General features: G+C 44.3%; 2 protein-coding genes across 12 annotated transcripts in view; one reads left to right on the top strand and one right to left on the bottom strand.

Moving 5' to 3' along the window:
- Positions 1-493: 493 nt before the first annotated feature.
- Positions 494-23433, bottom strand: part of LOC115841639 (NACHT, LRR and PYD domains-containing protein 12) — a 48034-nt gene continuing 25094 nt past the window's right edge. For all 11 annotated transcript variants that reach the window (XM_060292354.1, XM_030835792.2, XM_030835791.2 and 8 more), the window contains 11 exons: positions 23325-23369; positions 18977-20636; positions 16922-17011; positions 11307-11477; positions 11023-11193; positions 9222-9401; positions 8359-8529; positions 8080-8250; positions 7012-7182; positions 6723-6893; positions 494-2596 (listed from right to left, as the gene is read on the bottom strand). In XM_060292354.1, coding sequence (XP_060148337.1) covers positions 2515-2596; positions 6723-6893; positions 7012-7182; positions 8080-8250; positions 8359-8529; positions 9222-9401; positions 11023-11193; positions 11307-11477; positions 16922-17011; positions 18977-20636; positions 23325-23369 — 3083 coding nt within the window. In that variant the 3' untranslated portion in view covers positions 494-2514. The remainder of the gene's footprint in view (positions 2597-6722; positions 6894-7011; positions 7183-8079; positions 8251-8358; positions 8530-9221; positions 9402-11022; positions 11194-11306; positions 11478-16921; positions 17012-18976; positions 20637-23324; positions 23370-23433) is intronic.
- TEX13B (testis expressed 13B) lies at positions 13722-14836 on the top strand. The gene is made up of 3 exons (XM_070044744.1): positions 13722-14180; positions 14347-14555; positions 14755-14836. The coding sequence occupies exons 1-3, from the start codon at positions 13722-13724 to the stop codon at positions 14834-14836; spliced, it is 750 nt and encodes a 249-aa protein (XP_069900845.1).

Below are 23433 nucleotides of genomic sequence, written 5' to 3' on the forward strand. Positions count from 1 at the left end.
TTTAATTGGGTTGCTGTGAGACCATTGACTTTAATATGACTACTGATACAGTTCTGTTCAAAACTACCATCTTGCTATTTTTTGTCCCAACTCTGCCTGTTATCCAACGTCTGGAAACTGCTGTTTCCCATATTTTGACCATTCTTTGAGTCGTTCATGTGAGAGGGTAAATCCACTCACTGTTACTTCATTATTGCTGGAAGTAGAAGTCCTCTATGTTTTGTTTTTCATACTGACTTGTTATTTATATTTGGACATTTGTTATTATATATATGGACATTAGTCTTATCTTTATACATGTGACAAATATGTTCCTCCAGTTTATCAATATTCTTTTAATTTTATTTATGGTGATTTTTTTTTTCATAAAGAAATTTTTAATTTTGATGTTGTCAGATCTTTCTCTTCCTTTGGGTTTTTATGTCATGTATGACTGCCCTGTATTTTCTTCTAAATCGTCATGTTTTAAAAGAAGAAAAATAACCCCTCAGTATGAATAAGTTTTATTTTTAACATCAAGTTTATTAATTATAAACGTAATACATGCACATGGTAAAAAACAAGTAAAACAGAAGGCTATAGATGAAAATGAAACGTTCCTTTCGTGTTCTCCCAGTGCCCCTGCTTGCCAACTTCCTCTTGCCAGAGGTAACTTCTGTTAGCAATTTCTTGTATATATCCTTCCTTACATACCCTGGACACATACATACACATGCATATTTATCCTTTTGTACACAAACAGGACACACACACACACACGCACACGCACACATACACACACACACACACAGGGTTCTGCAATTTTTCATTTAACGTTATACCTTTGAGTCCTTAATGTGACTGAATTTTATCAGATGTTCACCAGACTGACAGAGGGACCAGGGCAGTCAGAGAACACAGTAAGGAAAGTGCACAGAAAAAGGTATATTCACCTCTGTAAAGCCAACACTTAGCACAAAACCTGGCACATAATAAATCCTCAATAAATAAGTGTTAAATAACTAAAGGGAAAGAAGAACTTGAGAAAACTGGAAACAAATTGCTACCTTGACCATTCTTCTCAGGCCAAACCGGGTCTCTGAGAGTTACCACCTCCCAGGGCAGCAGGGAACAATACCTGATAATAGATGAGGACATGGAGAGCTGGACCTCTCGCCTGCAATAACTTTCCACCGTGTGTCTCTTCCCCCACTAGATTCACCACCTCCAGCACACACATTTAGTTCAAATGCACAGTTCACACTGACTACACGGTCTGGGGGCTCAAAGACTACACAGCTCAACTATAAACACACTCATACATACAGCTACCATTAATCAGTACCTACTGTGGGATAGGCACCATGCTGGGAACAGCAGCCCTGCAAGGTTAATGTCAATTTACCCCCATTTTATAGGTTAGAAAACTGAGGCTCCAAGAATCCAAGTGACTTATTCAGGGTCACACAGCTAGTAAGTAGCTTCCAGAGACAGCTCTACACCTTAATCAGGTCAGCCTGCTTTTCTGTCGGTCCCACAGGCTCTGTGCTATTTTCCTTGCCTGGCACTCCCTTTCTCCACTTGTCTCATCTAGTGTTTTGTGGAAGCCAGGCAGAGATAGAAACATGGGCTTGTGCAGGATCCATGCTAGGCTATGGAATACGCTGTGAGGGATGAGTAGTGAGTCAGTCATAAGAGTCTATGAACAAGAACAAACACGTGGGGGAGGTATTAAAAGTTCAGAAAGGGAGTGGAGCCTGGGAACTGGAGAGCACCCTCAGGAGCCTAGGATATGAATATTGTGGCAGCTCAAGAAACTCTAATGCAAGTATTTCTCTCTCCCTAGGTGCTTCTGGTGAGCTGCTCACAAACATAGCCCTTTTGCCTGCAGTCTTATAGCCACTGGCCAGTGTATCTCCCCGCATCTTAATCCTATTCATTCTCAATGCCCACATTAAGTCTCACCTCGATGAAGCCTTTACCTATTAACCCAACTCATTCCTCTCACTTTCTTTTGTGAATTACAGTTTTACTTAAAATCAGCACCATAATATATAACATGTGTTTGTCCACCCTCTTGTTCTTTAATTATTTCAGGTATCTTGTCTCTTTAAGTGGACTCCTTCACATGTCTTTTTTTCTATTGTTTCCCTGCCCTGTCTGAGTATTGAGAAACCTGGCTGGATGCTAGTCCCAACTCTCCCACTGAGCTGTGTGACTTGGAGCTCGTCACAACTTCTCTGAGCCTCATCTTCCAACCTTGGAAGGTTTTTGTAAAAACACAGTAAACATTGTAACACAATATAAGAATGTAAGGTATTATTGCTGAAGACATTTCAACTAAGGTGCTTCCACCTTTTACATCCTATTTAGTGGATGGGTCTATGTAAGAAATAGCAATCACTGCTGCTTGTTTCACACTAGCATCCTCAGCAAAGGTTAACAGGTTTAGAATAAGAATACTGCACAACTGTTAGAGATGGTGCCAGACAGAGGAGGTCTATATGCAGCTGATTCAGGGGCTCTCCTTGGAAACTACCAGGTGATTCCAGGCTTGCTCATTTTTAAAGCTTCTATTTTTCTGAATGTTTCTTCATGTAAATGATCCGTGTCAATGCTATGAAAAATGAAAAGAATCTTGTGTCAAGTCAAGCCAACAGACGCCTTCAGTACCTTTCTTTCCTGTTCTTAAGGATAAGATTCCTGTTCACACTTGCACCACACCACCACTCAGTTACTTCATCCACTCCAGTATCTACCTTCTCCCTCAGCCTTAACTCCCTTCCTCGGACCTCAAAAGAGAAAATGCTTAACTTCCTCTTGAACTCTCACTCCTATCCCTCCCTGCAATTGTCCAAGGCCCTGCTCCATGAGTCCATCTGTCCCTGATCCTGTATCTATAACCTCTCCCTCTCTATGGGCTCCTTTCTCTCAGCTTACAAATTTGCCTATCCTAAAAAAACAAGACAAAAAAGAAAACGAACAATCCCTCCCCAGCCTACAACCCCACATTTCTTCTCATTTTCACAAAAATCTTGAAAAAGTAGTCTCCACTCCTCCACTTCTTTATCTTCCATCTTCTCAAGTCACTGCAATCTGGTTTCCAGCCCCATCACACCACTAAACAGCCCCTGACAAGGTCACCTATGGCCTCCTAATTGGTAAATCCAAAGGACACTTTGCAGTACTCATCATTTTGGATATCTCTGCTGCATTTGACACTGTTGAGCAATTCCTCCTTGAAACTCACTTCTTCCACAGCTTCCAGGACACCTTTCTCTCTTGGTTTTCTCCATGGGTTTTCCTTTCCATACCCACCTCTTAAAAGTTGGTACTGCCCAGGTCTAATTCCCAAGAGATGTTCCTCAGAGGTTCTTCTCTTCTCATTCTCCCTAGAGGATCTCATCCATTGCCATGGCTTCAGCTATCACCTCCAGGGAACACTCCTATATCCAACTGTTACCTACTAGAAAACTTCCCACAATGTCCTGCAGGCGCTTCAAACTCCACATGTGTAGCCCTGATTAAAACGTATTGACTACAAAAGAAGGTATAAACTCTTTCAAGTGTGTAGTGAGGTACAGTTTTTAGTTTTTAATAGATAGAAGCTAATCTTTATCTAGCAAAGTGAAATGAGTAGCCCTGCTAGTTATGCAATTGTAGGGTAAGTAGACATTTAATGCCATGGAAGTGTAACAAGAACTTTAGAATTTTTTGAGTGACTTAGCAAAAGCTGTCTTACCTCCTGACATGTATAACTCACTGCTGGAGAAGAGGCAGGTCAATACGCTTAGGAAGCCTGGGGGTCTTCCGGGAGTTAAGAGACCACCTACTCTCAACCCCTTCTTTCCAAATTTAGAATTAGGAACATGTGTCAGGGTGATCTAGGGGGCTTTATCCAAGGCCCAGTGCCTGGGAAAGGCACCAAGGCACCAAAAATAAAATATCTTGAAGAAAGAAGAAGGCTTAAGTGGGGCTCCTGACTCAACTCAGGGGCGTACATCTTTGTGGGCAAGGACTGGCTTCACGCATACATACCTGTGGCTGATTCAAAGAGCTCTTCTAGACCCAGACACTCTGACACATATGGTACTTTAGAGAACAATGACTGCACATTTGGGTGTGGACTAAAATATATGTAACCTCGGAGTCCAAGTATAACGGCACTGCAGGGCTGGGAGGGATCCACGCCAGCCAGGGTATCACCATCCAGTCACCAAGCTTCTGTGGGACTGGGTAGGATCATCGGTTCTCAAGGTGAGCCCCACGTGGCAGTAAGAAACAGCAGTAGCAGTGGACTGATTCTCCAACCAGCTTTGGAAGCAAAACTGGCTCCATCTTTGGAACCAGTTTTGGAAAGGTGAGGAAAGGCGCCCAAATGTACTACTACTCAGATATGTGAAAGAAAAGGGTGACAACTGAATTTGAACCCGGAATTCTGCAAACAGATCTTACTAATCACACACGGCATACAAGGCCTTGCCTACCCCCTCAGTCTCATTTCTTGACACATTCTGCTTTGCACTTTATGCTCTAACAATAGCGAACTTCATAGAGGTTTCCCACCTCTATCCCCCTCAAGTACCACAAAACATGCTGCTTATTGTCTGTCTACCTTTGCTCATGCTATCTCCTGAGCATGGACTACCCTTCTCCGTCCTTACCCCCATTTCCCTGGCTATAGTCCCGAGACTCAACTCAGGTGGCCCTTCCTCCAGGAATCTTTCCCCGAGCCTCCTGGGCTGGGTGAGTTGTCTCCTGCCGTGGTTCCCTTAAGATTTCATGATTACCCTACTGCATTCATAAGTTTATGTGCCTGTCTCTACCACTAGGTTCACTGGTCCCTAAAGAGTACGAATCATGTCTCTCATCTTACTCATTCTTGTCTCCCAGCACCTGGCACATTTGCTTAGCACATAGCAGATATTCAGCAAGTGCTTGTAGAATGAGTGAAGGTGAGCACTTGTCACTCTGAGGCCACAACCTCTTTTTTTCCCCTCAATCTTCTGAAGGTCTAGATACCTAGTCTTTATTGAACTGTCTCCTTGCCTTGCCCCCAGATGCTCTAAATTAATAACTGGTTTCCTATATGCATTTACTAAATGCAAACCACTGAACTAGAAAGTTTATGGGGAAAATACAATGAGGAATAAGATTCAGACCTCATACTGAAGCAACTCTTAGAAAACAACCTTCTTCCTTCAGCCTTTCCGATTCTCAGACAAGACTCCCCTTTTAGGAGGCTCTCCTGAATTTATTCCCTCTCTAGCCCACCACCACATTAAATGATCAACAGTTTCCTCTCACTTTACTTGGGCAAGTATATATTTCTATTGATTTCAGTGTTATCTGTCTTATATACACTCTAATGTTCAAAATTTATTTGAGGTCAGTGAATGGTATCTACTCTGTGTGTGCGTGTGTCCTTTATTTTGTATTTTGAGCCACTATTGCACACTGCTATCAACTTGTAGATTGACAAATTACAAGGGTTTGAAGGTTGGCCTGAAAACACAATGGAAGCACATTGGTTAAAAGACAAAGGGTGAGAGAAACAGGAAACGGTGCAACAATTTACAATAAAAAATAAATAATGGCATCACAAAATAATTTCTCTGTGATGTCGTTTAGGACCTTTGCTGAAGCTTACACACCATAGGGTGCTACCACATTAAATTACTCTATATTTAAAGAATCATTAGGATTGATTGCTGAGTTTATTTCAACCTACTGAAAATACAGACTCCAGTCACCCTTTTCTGAGAAAGACACCAGGGAGGTCCCTAAACCCCGGAGGCTTATTATGTTGTGAATAATTCCCTCTTCCTGGGCAGTAATTGCCACAGTCTCGAGTCTAACAGACTTCACTTTGCTAGTAGAGAACCAGCTTCTGTTTCAGCCAGACTTGTAATCAGGCCTTTATGCTGTTTTCATTTACGCTTCAATCCATCAAATTGGCTTTGGAATGTGGAATTTTTGCACTCAGCCGTTATTTTCCATTATGTGTTCCAGTTCTGAATGCCAGACATAAATGGCCATTTGGCCACTGGTTAGCCGCCAACAGAGCAGAGCTACATCCTAATTAAGAATTACTTTGTGTGTTATGCCAGCCTGCTGAGCTGGCAGGTGAACATTGACCCGAAAGGGTGAAGACCTCCACTTTCTGTAACTGTAATTCTGCAACAGCTTCATCCCCCTGAGTCTTGAAGACTCTCAACATGTAAACATCAAGCCCTCTGGCAGGTATTAGAAGAAGAAAGGGAAAGGGTCTAACATTTATTGAGTACCTCCTACGTGCCAGGGGCTGCACATTCATAATTAACGTCTCACTTCATGCAATCCCCATGCTAACACCAGGTAGTCAGGTGCTACTCATGTTAGCCCCATTTTATAGACAAGGATACTCAAGTTCAGGGAGGTTAAGTAAGTAAGCATGGTCATATAGCTAGTAGATGCTAGACCTAGTATTTAAGCCAGACCTAGCAGAATGTGGATCTGATGCTCTTTTTCCTACACCCTGTTTTTCTTAGCAGTAGTATCCAGCACCTACCTGTTCCCTACCTCTCTCCTTGTCCCTGTGTCCAAGGAAGAGGCCTACTGGTAATTTCACTTACTTTGATATTTTGCCTAGGCATGGATATCCCTCAGTTTTTCTTCTCTTTTCTCACTGCAATGACTATGATCAAACCCAATTTGCCTGTCCTGACCCCCTCTCTCCCACTTCCCCCACCACAGTAACTTACTAGAACGTTTGTAGTTTACATATTGGATGAATCAGTGCATCACACAGCACTTGAACTCCGAAATCCTTAAGGTCATTTCCACTTAAGTCTAGCAACGTTAGGTTCTCATTTCTGTTGAGGACAGAGGCGAGGGCTCCACAGCACGCATCTGTGAGATGACATTCTGCTAGCCTACGGGGGATTGGGGATTCAAGAAAGAAACCGGTTTTACCAAGTTCCACAGTGACCCTCCATTTCATATACAGCCTGGAACAAGAGCCCAGGGTACAAAGAGTCTCTGTGCACTTACCACAAGGTCTGTAGCTTGCAGGAGGGGTGTTTCAGCCCTTCACACAGCACCTGCATGCCCTCGTCCCCTAAGGCATTGTCACTGAGGTCAAGAACTCGTAGGTGTTCATTGGTGTACAGTGCATTGCACAAATCCTGACAACACTCTCCAGTCAGGTGACAGGTCCACAGTCTGCCAGGAAGTAAGGTAGATAAGGTTGGCATCATTTCATCTGCATTGGGTCACTTTAGGTATTAGGATTACCCACTAGAAAAACACATTAGAAAATCAGAGTGGCGGGCTTCCCTGGTGGTGCAGTGGTTAAGAATACGTCAGCCAATGCAGGGGACAAGGGTTCGAGCCCTGGTCCAGGAGGATCCCACATGCCGCAGAGCAACTAGGCCCGTGCGCCACAACTACTGAGCCTGTGCTCTAGATCCCGCGAGCTACAACTACTGGGCCTGCATGCCACAACTACTGAAGCCCGCACGCCTAGAGCCCGTGCTCCACAACAAGAGAAGCCACTGCCATGAGAAGCCTGTGCACCACAACCAAGAGTAGCCCCCACTTGCCACCACTGGAGAAAGCCCGCGCAGCAACGAAGTCCCAAAGCAGCCAAAAATAAATAAATGAATAAGTAAATAAATTTATTTTTAAAAGAAAAGAGGGCTTCCCTGGTGGCGCAGTGGTTGAGAGTCCGCCTGCCGATGCAGAGGACACGGGTTCATGCCCCGGTCTGGGAGGATCCCACGTGCCACGGGGCGGCTGGGCCCGTGAACCATGGCCGCCGAGCCTGCGTGTCCGGAGCCTGTGCTCCGCAACGGGAGGGGCCACAACAGTGAGAGGCCCACGTACCACAAAAAAAAAAAAAGAAAAAAGAAAATCAGAGTGTCATGTAAAAAATATCCCTTGGGCCAGGGCCAAACAGAGATTATGGAGAGGGGAAGATTTATTCCCCCTAAATTATCTGGGTCTTCGTTTATTGTTTCCTCAGAGATTATATCACGAGGCCAGAAAAAAATCACTTAATTTTGGGAGTTGCTGAAACATCAAGGAACTCTGCCTGTGGCTATTGTCCACGATACTTACGCCAGATCCTTTAACTGACAGTCAGGCTGTTTTAATCCTTTACACAGCAATTTCAGTCCCAAATCTTCAATTTTGTTATTAATGAGAAGCAGCCTTGTCAGGCTCCGGGTAGAGCTCAGGACTTGGGCGAGGGACTCACAACAAGCTGCAGAGAGGGAACATTCGGAAAGCCTGGAGGGATGGGGACACCAAGGTGGCGGTTAACCATGGCAGCGGGGAGTCCCACCAAACCTCAAATGCCAGTGCCCACGAGAAGGACAAGGACAGGCAGACACTTACACAAGATTCTCGATTATACCATTTGCATGCCGCAGACCTTCACAGAGATGCTGTACTCCTGTGTCCCCCAGGGCATTGGCAAACACAAACAGCTCTTTTAAAGTCTGACTCACTTGCAAGAAAGAAGAGAGCTCCACACAGCTAGCATCTGTTAGGTAACATGTGCTCAAGCTACCCAGAGACAAAGAAGAAAAATCAGCCACTGCTGTCATTTAGCTTCCCGGGAATGTTCTCCCAGTCTCCCCATTTAGCCAAGTCCTAGCCATCCTTCAAGTTCCAGCTCTGGCCCACCACTTACACAGAGCCTCCTCCTGAGGTCTCCAGCCCACAGTGACCTCCTCCCTTTCCCTGGGCTCATCTGGCATTTCTAAATGATTTTACAGTGTTCGGCACTTGATTACACATTGAACTGTGTTGCTCTCTAACTGTTTCATATCTGTGTGTCCTTAAGGGCAGCCCTGTCACTTGTAGTCCTTCTGATAACTCCATCCACATCTAGCCCAGTGTTGGGTACATAGTAGTATTCTTTACAGAGTTAATATTTAATTAGCATCACTCCTGTAAACACACAGGATGGTAGTATACTGGAAAGAGCATGGGGTATGGAGATAGATTTTGGAGTCACATCCTGACTATACCACTTTTTAATGGTGTGACCTTGGACAAGTCACTTTTCCCCCCAATCCACAAAGTTTCCTCATCTGTACAATGGGGTAAGAAAACCCACCCTATATAGTTATTTCAAGGAGTGAATTACGTGAAATAACTTCTGGCAAGCACCAAGCATATGATGCTGGCACACAGCAGGCATTTAACAAGTTTAACAGTTATAAGATGATGCCAGATAGTTGTAAAAAACTTACTCTAGCTTCTCTACTTTACAGTTGGAATGTCTGAGACCCTCACAAAGATACTTCACTCCTGTGTCCCCCAGGGGATTTTCACTCAGGTCCAGCTCAGTGAGGTTTGGATTGCAAATGAGAACAGAGGCAAGATATCTGCAAATAGTCTCTGAGCTTCCAGGGAGAAAGCTAGCACACAACCTGGAGAGAAAGAAAGATGAACAGACACAGAATTGGCCACTTTATCATCCTACTCCCTACCTGCAAAATATCATGAGCAAAGAAAATACAGGCTCACCCATATGAGACCCCCCCCAACCCTGAATATGTCACAACCCCCTTTTACCCATGAGAGGGACTTGTACGTTGCTCCCACAACACTGTGTCCCCCAATGAGAACTCAAAACATGTTGACTGCTCCCCAAAAGAAAAGAATTGGGAGGAAATATCAACACGACCTAATCTCATTTTAATTCCCTGCATGGATTTTAGCACTCTATCTCATATCTTCTTTCGAATCACAAGGGAAAATGCTATAATCATCCTTAATACAGTTTACAGTCAAAAGATCTTTCCTTTCCTTTCCTTTTATCTATAAGTTCATTACTAATTAATTTGCCATCCTTAGAGAGACCCAGCTCATCACCATCATCCATATAACATTTCTTCTTTGGCACAAAGAGTGGTTTTTACTGACCTTCCCGTCTTCTCAATCTTTGTTTCTCCATATTAGGTAGTCCAATTCCCTGAACTATTTCCCATCAACTTTCTCTTCCATCACTTTCAAGAATTTCTACGATATACATTACAACCTCTGAGTCTTCAATTTTCTCTTGAGTTATCAGGCTCCAAACTCAGTCTTGAAGGGGACTCATAAGGACATCACGTATCTATATTTCCCCAACTTGGAAATTTTAAATAGAGGTATTTTGCCAAAAAAATGAGTTTCAAAGTGGATTTAGAAAGCTTTAATGCTAAAGAGATTTTACTTTAGAAAACCCCACATATATGTCGTGATTGTTAATTTTATGTGTCAAGTAGTTGGCTAGGTCATGGTACCAGATATTTGGTCAAACATTTTTCTAGATGTTTCTGTGAAGGTACTTTTTAGATGAAATTAACATTTAAATCAGTACACTTTGAGTAAAGTAAACTACCCTCCATAATGTGGGTGAGCCTCATCCAATCAGTTGAAAGTTTATCAGAGAAAGACCGACCTCCCAGGAAGAAGATGGAGTTCTGCCAGTGGACTGCCTTTTGACTTGAACTGCAACACTGGCTCTTCCCTGTGTCTCCAGTCTGCTGGCCTACCCTGCAGATACTGTACTTGACAGCTGCCATAATCCGCGTGAGCCAATTCCTTAAAATAAATCTCTCTATATATTTATACACATCTTTTTGGTTCTGCTTCTCTGGAGAAACCTGACTAATATATATATGGTAAATTTTTTATTATGGTCACTACATGGACTTTGAAGTCAGACACATCTGGGTTTCTACTTGTGCCTTTGCCATGTTATTTAGCCTTCTGAACTTGGGTTTCTGTTTCCTCATCTGCTAAAATGGGGATAGTAACCTGAATCTCTCAGAGCTGTTGTGCGCATTAGAGGAAATCATGTATACAAAGCACTCAGCAGAATGCTTAGCACAAAGTAATTGCTCAGTAAGTGTGGGTTTTCATTACTGTCATTAACGTTATTGCCACTTTTATTCTTCCTCTCCATGACTCCTTGAAATGTGTTTTGATCATACAACATCCATCTTGAGCTGCACTATTTTTAACTTTTTTCTTGCAGTATGGAAACTAATAGTGACAACTTACTTGAGCTTCTGTACTTTGCAATTTGGATCTTTTAAGCCTTCACAGAGCAATTTCAAAGCTGAAGCTTCCAGTTTTGTTTCACTAAATTCCAGCTCAGTGAGCCACTGATTGGTGCTGAGAACAGCTGCTAGCGCACCACAAGAAGCAGGAGAGATAAGGCATCGGTACAACCTTCAGAGAACAGAAGAATGACCTCATTACCTTATTCATGCTCTCCCCCAAAACAAAAGAAATTGACAAAAAAATTACATGAGCACAGACAACAAATTCTCCTGCTCAGTTACCTCAATGTCTGTAAGATACAGTTTGGCTGTTTTAATCCTTCACACAGAAGCTTCATTCCGGAATCTTCCAGGGTATTCTTCACAAATTCCAAATCTGTCAGATATTGGTTGGTTTCAAATACTAAGGCGAGGTCTCTGCCATAAGAAGCTGTGAGGTGGCAGAAAATCAGTCTGTGTGGAGAAAAAGGCATTTCAGAGAAGAAAATAGAACTCTCTTTAAAGGTACCCATTTGTCCCTTACTGATGTAATGAATTATTTAAATTCATTCAATAATTAATTTATCAGATGCTTACCACTGTGCTAGATGCTGAAACCACAGAAATAATTAAGATCCAGACCCTGCCCTCAAGGAATGCCCAGTTAATGGGGAAAAAATTAGAAAATCATAGATTATAATACAGTGTGAAAAGTAGTGCAAGTGGTATGCACAAGATATCATGGGGACACAGAAAGGTGGCACAATTCAGCCTGGCTTGAGGTGGGGTTTAGAGGATCAAGAAATATTTGTAAGAAGAACCACTACTTGAGTGTTGTTCTGAAAGGGTGATAAAAATTGAACAGGACTTAGATGGATGAGGAGAATGGGAGTGGGGAGAGCAGGAGGCGCTGAGGGACAATCCACTCATGCAGCAGCCTGAGTGAAAGCCAGGAGGCAAGAGATGGGATGCTTCATCTGAGAAACTGCCAATTATTTGCTATGGCCTACTTTAAAACACTGGAAGATATATATCAGACTGCTAACAATAGTTATCTTCCAGGTTGAAGGGAAGGGTTGGATTACAGGGAGACATTTACTTTCCAGATATTTAGAAATTGCTTACAGTGATCAGAAGTTATCAGGAAAAAAAATCTTAAAAATCTGAAAAACATAATGCATGTTTACTATAAATAATTTTTACAATAGAGAAAAATATAAAGAATAAAGTTTTTTAGGGCTTCTCTGGTGGTGCAGTGGTTGGGAGTCCGCCTGCCGATGCAGGGGACACGGGTTTGTGCCCCGGTCCGGGAGGATCCCACATGCCGCAGAGTGGCTGGGCCCATGAGCCATGGCCGCTGAGCCTGCGCGTCTGGAGCCTGTGCTCCGCAACGGGAGAGGCCACAACAGTGAGAGGCCCGCGTACCGCAAAAAAAAAAAAAAAAGAATAAAGTTTTTTTGAGAAAGTTCTGTATTTCTACCACCCAAAGATAACCACTGAAGATTTTTAATGCATGCATACATATAGCATCATATGTTCTCTGTAAGAAGTGAAATCACAGAAAGATTTTAAAAGACGAAAACTTTTTCCCAACTTCCCCTCCAACTCCACCCCCCAGAGGTCCCCAGCGTTGAGAGTCTGATGTGTATGCTCCCACTCCTTTCTCCAAGATCATAGAAACATATGCAAACACACACACAGGATTTGTACATTTTACAAAACTAGGACCACAGAAAACATTACTACTTTACATGCGCTTTGCCATTCAGTCCTCATCTTAGGCCCATAGATAAAAACTGAAATTTAATTATAGCACAAGGTCATACAGTAAGTGGCAAAGTAGTACTCAACCTGAGGGCTGTCTGGTTTATCCTCTAGGCCTGGAAAAACCATTAGAAGTTTAAAGAGACATGGTCAGATCCCTCTGATGCCAGGGTAGGGCAGGAAACAAACCTGGGGTCAGAGGGCTGCAGTGGTCCAGGGAATAAATTGCCCGGCGGCGGGGAAGGGCTGGAGGCAGAGAAATTCAAGACACGTTTTTGGGAGGGATATGGCCAGGATTTATTACCACTTAGGGTGATGGGGATGAGGCTGTACTCTGGCTCCACCTTCTTCCTCCACAGGGTAGTGGAGGCCACTGAGGAATGGGGGCTGTTTCCGGTTCTAGAATATTCCACCTGTAGGAAGGGCAGGCCCACCGAGTGGGACAAACCATTATGGTGGTGGGGGGGGGTGTTTGAGACTTTTTGTACTTGATTACAAGCGCTTCACGTTCTTGGTTCTGAATCTTTTCTGACCACTCCTGTTTCTTCCGGCCTGCAAAGACTTTCAACAGCGTAGGGGGTTCCCTTACGTCGGTGGAGGGGGGCGGGAATCTTCCTCACGCACCCCACCCAGCCCCACTGTTTCTGGAAGTTGGAACAGTCCCAAGGTGACCGTGTGGAGTGGTAACAAGAGGCTTTCTTTGTTAAGTCAGAGCCCTCGGGGAGAAAAAGAGAGCGAGCAGTGCCCTCTCTTTAAACGTGGTAGGCCCGTGTGTTCGGCGTGCACCTGCACTAGCCAGGAGGTGAGGCTTGGCAGGAGGTGTCCTGGGGCAGAGCTCTTTACGGGGTGGGGGGGGGAGGCAAGCGGAGATGAGGAGACCGAGGGGGAGGGGAGGGGACAACTGGTTGATTCATCCCCGCAGGGCCAGCCAAGCCCCAAAGGCCCTCAGCTATCATGGCCTTGAAACTCGAGGACCCTGGTAACGGGTTCCGGCATGGCAAGGTGGTGGCCTTCATCAACGAGAGCATGGCTAGGCACGAAAAAGGCTCTGCGTTCTATCTCGAGAATATATCCTTGTCCTGGGCGGCGGTGGAGGACAAGCTCCAGGCCATACTGGAAGATCATCAGGTGTCCAGCGAGGCCAAAGAGGCCTGTGTCTGGGGCAGCCTGGCCCTGGGCATGCGCTTCTTCCACAGGCAGAGCCACTTACACTGGTACAGGGTGGAGTGGCTGTACTACCTCGCCAAACTGCACAAGTCGGTGGCGCGGGCCTTGGTCTCAGACATGAAGTTGCTCAAGGCACAGCAGGACGTGGAGCGCAAGGAGACGGCCTCCCTGCTGCAGCAAGCCCATGCCAGGCTGGCGGAGGTGCAGAAAGAGCGGGACCTCCTGAGGTGGAAGCTGTTGCAGGCAGTAAGATTACTCTGACTTGGTCCCTGGCCCGTCCCGGGACCCGCCCCCAGTCCCGTTTGCCGCTCCCACGCGTCCCCCCACCCCCCCCAGTCCTGTTCGCCGCTCCGCCACCCCACCCCCACCCCCGCCCCCAGAACAGGTCTCAGATCTGCTCACTTCTCTCCAGGAGTCGGTTGCAAAGGGACCAGGCCTGGCCACTGCCAGTGGGACGGGGCAGAAAGAGCAGGTGAGGAGGAAGAAGAAGCAGAGGCCACTGCTCCTACTGCAGCCACTTCTGGAGCCACAGGAGGAGGAGGAAGACAGAAGGACGTGGAAGGGTCAGAAGCTGCCGAGGGAGCAGAGGAGCTGCGTGGAGACCTTACGCAGCTTCTCGGAGTTGGGAACCAGAAAATTTACACCTCTGGTGGGCAGAGGGAGGGAGAGCTCAGGTCCATGGACACAGCCACGCTTTATTTACCTGGGATAGCGAAGTCCAGACGCACAGTCTCACAGGACTGTCTCACAGGACAGTCTCCTGTCCAGCTCCCTGCCTCATTCCCATCCTCACACTCATGCCCCTTATTCCCCTTCCCAGACGCACCCACGTCCTCCCCACCAGCAGCACCGTTCACAGCAGGAGCTCCATCTCAGACGTCTCCCTGCTGGGGGCCCTCTGATTCTAGCTTGTGGTCTGATGTGGGGGGCCAGGGAATGGGCCCTCAAGAACCACAAAGAGATGGGAGGGACTCTGATCGCCACCAGCAGGGGAGACCTCCAGTACTTCAAAGGCCAGGGGAGAAAACTTGCTTCCACTGTGGGAGGGGAATCTGGCTATAAAACCCTTGAATTCAGAAATGTGAAACAGAATAGAAACGTACCCTGATGGGAAATCAATTTTCAGAGGGAGGGGGAGGGGTGGGGGTGGGCTTGGGAAGAGTGGAAGGAAAGGGTGGGTGAATGGGGCAAGGGAGCTGCGGAAATGGGGTGGAAGGTAGGGTATGGGGTGGTGGCCGGGGAAGTTGTAGATTGGGGGCTTACGGAGAGAGAGACCTAGAGAGACAGACGTGTTCTGATGACCGTCTTTGTGTTCCAGAGCACTAGTACTCGACACCCCAGAACTACTGCCTCTTCTGTGTGTGCCTCTCCCCAACTCTAGCATCTGGTGGACCTGGGCAGACAGTATATAACACCCTTGTCTCTGCTTCCCCTACCACCCCTGAAACTAGACTGTAGATGACTGGAGCACGAGTGGACATTTGACCCATCCTGAGCCAAACAGATCCTCACACTAGAGAATCTGAACAGAGGGGCAGAGTTCATAGCCAGGATGGTGTCGGGCAATGAAGCAGTGGGGCAGATTTCATAGCCAGGGTGGTGTTGGGCAATGAAGCTGTGGGGCACTGGGAGTCGGGGGCAAGGTCGGGGTCATGGACACCGAGGCCACAGCTGAGGCCTGGCCTTGGCTGTGGGGGAACAGAACCGTGTGCTCTACAAAGGCCCAGTGCCCTTTAGGGAATCACAGTCTGAGGCCCCAGGGAGCAGAGAGACAGAGAAGCAGAGAGGAGTTGATCCCATGACCCCAGACGTGCAGAGTGGCAGCCCGACCACTTTTCACTTCCTGCAGTTGTGCTGAGTGAAAATCCACTTTACACAGATCCTTTTTTCTTTAAGCTAACTTCACAGGGTTCTTGTTCTGGGCAACCAGATTATTGCCAAGCCAGAAATTTACACCAGAAGAGCAGTTGCAAACCACAAACCATCAAAGAAAATGTCAGAACTGGCAGGGGAGGTGCATCAGGGAGTGATGGGTAGTGGGGATTCCTGCATCACAAGTCTCCAGCAATGAACTGGACAGGAAGCTCATTCATGTTCTGGGCGAGTTATATCATGAGAAACAATCAAAACAGGCCTGGGGTCAACCCCGGGCTTACAACAGGGCCACCCCTAAAGGAATCCTTCAGGGCTGCACACAGAGGACGCCAGCACCAGCTGCAGACGAAGACTACTATCGTTCAGCCCCATGACAGGAGAAGCCTCCCCAGTCTCCAGTGGGGAAGCAGGAGTGGTGGGGGTATGGGGTGGGGAGGGGTACGAGGCAGTGGGATGGAGGGCTTTTATGTCTTTATATACTTTGGTGTTGTGTAAAGTAAAATAAATGCTCACAAAAATACAAAAAATAAAAGTAAGTGAATTTGGTGAGTTTGGAATTCGGGTGAGTTTGGAAAGGCTACCTCTTCCTCTGGGGCAGAAGGGAAGGAAAGCAGACACCGCTGTGTGTGGTGAGGAGGTGGGAGGGAAACCAAGCAGGCTCCTGTCTGTGTGTGTATGATGTGGACAGACAAGCAGACAAGTCACCTGAGAGTGAGCGAGGACCTAAGGTCCAGGTGGGGGGTGGGGGCTTCAGAGCATTGGCGCTTGGGGGAATAATTGCAGAGGAGGATAGGGGTGGGGAATGGAGGGAGAGAAAAGGAAACCAAGGGGAAAGACAATGGGAGTCTGGAAGGAAAAGGCAGGGGAGTGGGGTAGGGCCAGGACGGGCATCAGACACAAACTCTTGGATTTTACAGTCTGACACCCACTTGCTACAGCAAAAACAGCACATACAAAAGGAGAAGAGGCAGGAGGGGTTGGCAGGGATCGCTGCCTGACTCCCTACGCCTTCTAGGCTTGTAGCGTATCTTTTCATCAGCTGGGAGTGTAATTTCTAGCAACCTAGTCTTTACCTGCAAATACCTAAGAGTTTAAAGCAAAGTTCAACTTACTTCAGGTCTTTGACTTTACAGTATGGGTTACGCAGTGCTTGGCAGAGCAAGTGTAGTGGAGAGACTGGCAAATTACGCAGCTGGAAGGGCCTAAAAGAGATGAGAAAGCAAAAATAAAATGATTAACAAAATTTTAAGTAAAAGGCTTATTTTGGCTTCTGTTGCCATCTTAGTGCTAATTTACAAAAACCTTAGGAGGTATTACCCCATTTTTCAGATAAGGAAATTAAGGCACAAAAAGGTAATTTGCCCAAGGTCACAGAGGAACAGAATGAAGGTCAGTACTCAGGTCTGTCTGACTCCAAAGCCAAAGCCATGGTACTGTATGCCAGGCACCAAGGTAAACACTTTACACACAGAATTTATCTTATCTGGTGCTTAATCCAATGACAGGTATTGTAATCACCATTTTGCAGATGCTTAGAGAGGTCAAGTGACTTGCCCAAGCTATCTGTACACTGTAACTGATTCTTGGTTGTCAGTACTAATAGAAGAATTAACTACAATAATTGAGAACTAGGAAAGTTCAAAACGGTTGACCTTTGAACAATATGGGGGTTAGGGGTACCAACACCCCCACAGCTGAAAATCCACATAAAACTTCACAGTGAGCCCTCCCTATCCCTCCATATCGGAGGTTCTGCATCTGAGGATTCAACCAACCTCAATCCTATAGTACTGTAGTACACATTTATTGAAAAAAATCCCCATGTAAGTGGACTTGCGCAGTTCAAATCTTTGTTGTTCAAGGATCAACTGCAGTAAACTCTCACTTAGTCAACACACTTGGGAAGAGTGGGTGTTTTTGTGGGGGTTAAACTTTGAAAAGAATTTAAGCCTTCTGATGAAAGCAATGGGGTTGAAGGATGGGGACTCCATCTAAGGCTGATTTTCTGGAAACCCAAAATGAGCTAGAAGCCCCTTTGTGTTTCCATCAGTGCTTAAAATCTCTCAAATGTATACTGTCCATTATTTTACTTTATAATATACAGTTGGATTGAAGCTGTTATGAATTCATGAAGACACTGTAGCCAAAGTGCTTCGTAATTCCAAGTCCATGTAACTTCTCATACCCCTTCCCCTCTGGTCCCAAAGTCTTGCTGCACCTCCCTTCCCCTCCTCACTTTCCACAAACATACCTATGCCATGTTCAATTCCACCTCTATGCTACTGCCCACGAGGAACTAACAATTACCAGAGAAAAGACTTGGGTTAACTCACTTCCCAAGTTGAGCCTTCTGCCCACTCCTGTCTCCTTCTCAAGGTCCCCTACCCCTCACCTGGCCCCACAACTAAATGAGAGGCACTGTCGATATTAACCTGAGTACAGAGAACAGACTTATGACCAGTGGCATTTTCCAGACAATGCAGGTATAAGTCTCCTTGGCTGCTTTAGTAAGTCAGTAGAGCTGTATTTTGTAGTATACAGAGTACATACTGTGTAAGTGGTTTACCTAAACCTCTTTGAACTCCAGCTCTCAACTCTCCATGTAGGTGTGAGTCTAGAAGAAAGAACCCAGGCTTTATAGCAATATACACAGGAGTGCAGCTATGTCCCTTACCAACCTGGAGCTCTTTGAGGCCTCAGTGATGAAGTATATGTAGAGAAGAGTGAGGACAAATTGAACATTAAATTTACAACTTTTTCCAGAATAGTCATCAGCACCAAAATAGCAGAGTCTTCAATGATAATCTTAATGATTTATATGCTCATAACTTTTTATAATTATAAAGCACCTTCACAGAGAGACAGTGAAGACTAATGGACACATACACTCACATACACACACTTACAGTGGCTAACACAGTGCCTAGCACATAGTTAAGTTCTCACAAATGTTAGCTTTTCCTCTACCTTGGCCAGTGCTTAATATGTAATAGATACTCAATAAATCCTCATTGTGTTGATTGACATACAATATGGAAAGCAGAGATAATTCAATTTATTTATTGAAAGTGCTAGAAATGATTATGTGCCTGAATACTTGAAATAAACAAGAAGGCCTATCATTTCTGTAGGCCAAAACACTGGTGAAAAGACATTAGTATACTCACTGATTAAGTGTCAAGGTTGGTGGCAAGAATGCTGAAGCTTGATCTTCCTCCTCAAATCCAAGTAGATGCTGACACTTCAGAGACACTGACAGGTGACTATGACTGCTTTTTACACAGAATGACATAGCCAGAATGTCCATTTTTGTATAGGTAGGTTGAAGCAGTATAATTGACCCTAAATCATCAATTATCCTTTTTGCATATTCTTCTTCCTGAATCTCATACAAACAGTGAAACAAGTCCACTGGCTCAATCTGTAACCTAGAAGATTTATCCTTTATTTCTTTCTCAGTCCACTTCAATAACTCCTCTCGAAGTCCTGGAGAGACTTTTCTCCCAAAAGTAGTTTCCACAGACTTTCCCTTTCCTTTATGTAAGAGGCCAAATAAGAACTGTATTGTTAATGATGAAAATCCTTTCCCATATTGCTGGAATATTTCTTGCCACGTTTTCCCCACTTGATCAAAAAACATCCAGCTGCTGTCATTCTTCAGGGCATAGAACACAGCAGTCAGGAACTCTTGGAAACTGAAGTGAAGGAAAGTATAGACACTGACACCTCCTTCAACTTTTTTCAAAAAGTGATTGAGAAAAGTGCAGTTGGTATCATACACTCCTATCCCATGTCTTCTGAGGTCACTGATTTCAAACAGGACCTGCTGGTTCTGCAGTCCCTCTGCAGCCAAAGAGCAAAGGCCCCACAGGCAACTCTGTCCCTTCCACACCGAGATGCCTGTAAGGGTTTTGAGGCACTTGGAAAAGTAGAACAGATACACATCAGTCATGGTTTGAAGTGATCTCATAAGAGTCCTGTCACCATCTCCCTGTGACTGCAGGACACTGCAGATCATCCAGGAGATGATGGGAAGAGAAGACATAATGTCAAGGCCTTCATTTTCTCGCAGACCATAAAAAACTCTCATTGCAGCATTAGCACCTGAAAACTGACTCAAGAAATATGCTCTCTTTTCAGCATCTGTAAACCACAGGATCTCTGCCTGGGTAGCTTGTTTTAACAGAGAGTGAAGTTTCTTCATGGTTGTAGGCCGGGCAGTTATCAGGAGGGAGGATTCAGGAAACAGTTTTTTCCTCACAAAACTACATAAGAGGGTCTCTACTGGCTTCCTCTCCAGGGGATTGGCACTAAGATCCTCTTCCTGGTCACCTACAGGGTACTGAAGCTCAGGAAATCCATCAAGAATGAACAGAAGCTTCTCTGGATATACAAGAATAACATCCAGGATTGGTCCCTCAATATCTTGAAAAGTGTTAGTGATCAGGTCAGCAGCGCTAAGGTTAGCAAAACGGCTTATTTCTCTGCAGTTTACATAGATGAGATAGTCAAATCTGCCTGGAGTAACCATTCCTGCTGCCCAGTCAAACATGAACTTATGCACCACAGCTGTTTTCCCAATCCCAGCACATCCCTGAAGCACCACAGTTTGGGATAAGCTGGAGCCCTCTTCATCAGGATCAAATATATGTTCCATCTCAATAAAATTATTTTGTTGAGGAATTCCGCATGGTGGCTTTTCTGATATACAGTGTTCTTTTACAACAAGCAGTCGTGACTCTATATGCTTGCCATGGTGATAACATTTGTCAACTCCTTTTTTTAGGTATTTTTCTTTCAGATGTTTTCTAAATACTTTCCTGTAATCTAATGGGGTGACACCAAGAGTCAGTAATCACAGAATACTAGACAACAATACAAACAACAACTATAACTAATACTACCATCACCACCATCTCTTCTCAGATGTTTCAAAGCCTCCTCAAACTTCATGCATCTGAGCTCTTGATTTCTATTCCACTGCCCAACCCCCCCAAAAAACCCCTCCTCAGGGCTCAGAAAAATGTTGGGATTCATTATTTCTTTTTTTCCCCTTGAATCCTCCACATCCATTTAGCAAGGCCTATCATTTATATCTCCAAAATAAGCCTCCAATCCATTTATTTGCCACTACAACCTCAAATACCACCCAATACAAGGCACTATCAACTCTTTCCTGGACTGCTGAAACAGCCTCCTACTCATTTATACTCTTGCCATCTATGGCTCCTCTCCACACAGGCAGCCAACGTGATCTTCTAAAAATATCAATTACATCACGTCACTGCCATGGCCCAAAACTTTTCAAGAGCTTTTCATTGCACTTGATATCAAATCCAAAATCCTTACCTCATCCTACAAGGTCTGCTACGATCTGGGCCCTATCTACCTTCACTCCCCAGCCTTCTATATCACTCTCCTTCTCAGTCCCTATACTAAAGCCACACTGGCTTACCTTTAGTTCCTCACAAATGCCATGTTCTTTCCCACTTCCAGGCCTTTCCACCAGCTATTATCTCTGCCTGGAACACACTTCTTCCTGCTCTTCCCATGGAGATCCCCTTCTCATCCTTCAGACCTTAAACATTACTTCCTAGAAGAAGACTTCCCTGACCATCCAGTTTAAAGCAGATCCTCTCTACTATACCCTCTCCCAGGACCCTGTTTTCCCTTTACAGCACTTAGCACAATTTACAATTGTCTTGTTTATTTTTTTCATTATCTGTCTTTCTCACTAATCTACATGAAAACAGGGACCTTGTCTGTCTTTTTCATCATAGTACTCTAAGTACCTAGCTGGTGCCTGGAACATGGTAGACACTCAATATTTATTGAAAATGGCTATAAATGCTTGCTTTTGAATGAAAAAAAGCCATTTATTATGCCTATTCTGTGTCAGATACTGTACTAGGCCCTTTACATACATTTTAAAAAATTTAATCATCATAATAATCCCATGAAGTAGGTATTATCCAGATTTTATAGTTGAGGAAACTGAAAACTTATAACCAGGGTTATACGTTCATGGGTGTGCAATCTGTGCTTAGGCCTCGTGCTCAGAGCATCCATACTTGGTGTAATGCTCTGCTGTTCCTATCTTGAAATTCTTAATAATTTTTGAACAAGGAATCCTGTCTTTTCATTTTGCACCATACCCCATAAATATGTAGCCAGTCCTGCTTATAGCATTGGGTAACTTGTCCAAGGTTCAACAGCTAGTAAATGGCAGAGACTTCAATGAAGACTCAGGTTTGTCTGAAGCCATGGCCTATATGCTTAAATACTATATTACATAGTTTTTCACTTTCTGCAACTAGAAAAAATAATCCAAGGAGTCAGTTATCAAATTCAAACTTCTGTTAAGTGAATATCTAAGCTAGTATTTTCCAAATAAGTTTCTTGTGTAACATTTTTGCAAGATATTAATAGGAGAGCTGTGAAAAAGGTGTCCAGTGGTCAAATAAGGTAAGGGGAATGCACCTTCTATCCCATTTTAGAGTTTCTCAATACATATTAGCATATGAAAGGCTCTGAGCGAATCAACAGTTAAAAAAAAAACAGACTGTTTAACTTTGTTTAATCTAGTATTTTCTGGACTTAAATGACTACAGAACCCTTTATTAAAAGCAAAATTATTAATTCCTGGAGAATAGTATTCTGTAGAATTCAGGTTGGGGAATGCTGATCTAGATAAGTGTTTGCAAACTTTTTCTGTAAAGTTCCATAAATAGATTAGGCTTTTAGGTCTCTGCTGCAATTACAGGCATGCCTTGGAGATATTGTGGGTTTAGTTCCAGACCACTGCAATAAAGCGAATATTGCAATAAAGCAAGTCACACAAACTTTTTGGTTTCCTAGTGCATATAAAAGTTTCACTTACACTAACTGTACTGTAGTCTATTAGGTGTGCAATAGCATTTTATCTAAAAAACAATGTACACACCTTAATTAAAAAGTTCTTTAGTGCAAAAAAATGCTAATCATCATCTGGCAACACAGGGTTGCCACAAATCTTCAATTTGTAAAGAACCATAATATCTGTGAAGTACAATAAAATGAAGCGCAATAAAACAAGGTATACCTTTACTCAACTCTGCCATATTAGCGTGAAAGCAGCCCTAGACAATATGTAAATGAATGGGCATGGGTGGTTCCAGTAGAAGTTTATTTACAAAAACAGGCAGCTGGCTGGATTTGGCTCACTAGCTGTAATTTGTTGACCTCAACCTAGATCATTCCAGAAGCAGACTGGTCTATTGTCTCCATAAAGTCCTGTATATCTGGTGCTTGACTACCATCATCAGAGGTCCTCCTAGTATTTGAATATCTATTCTAAATGATATAAAAGTCCTATTTGTTATGACAGTTTGGGACTTCATGAATATTACCAAAAAAACCATTGATTGTTGCTCAGTGAATATGGGGGGAAAAATGGGAGAGGAGTGGGGATGAGTGGGGTTCATGGGAGACACTATTCCCAAAACAGAAAAAGAGTAAATCAGAAAAGACATCTACCTGTAAGCTCCTTCCATGAAAATGAAGCCAGAGAACTTGAAGCAGCTGTGGGAGGAAGAGCTGGGGTTAAGAGTATCGCAAATACACCTTTGTACCAAAACATGAAATA

Source organism: Globicephala melas, chromosome X, assembly GCF_963455315.2.
Source record: "Globicephala melas chromosome X, mGloMel1.2, whole genome shotgun sequence".
In the NCBI taxonomy this organism is placed as follows: Eukaryota; Metazoa; Chordata; class Mammalia; order Artiodactyla; family Delphinidae; genus Globicephala; species Globicephala melas.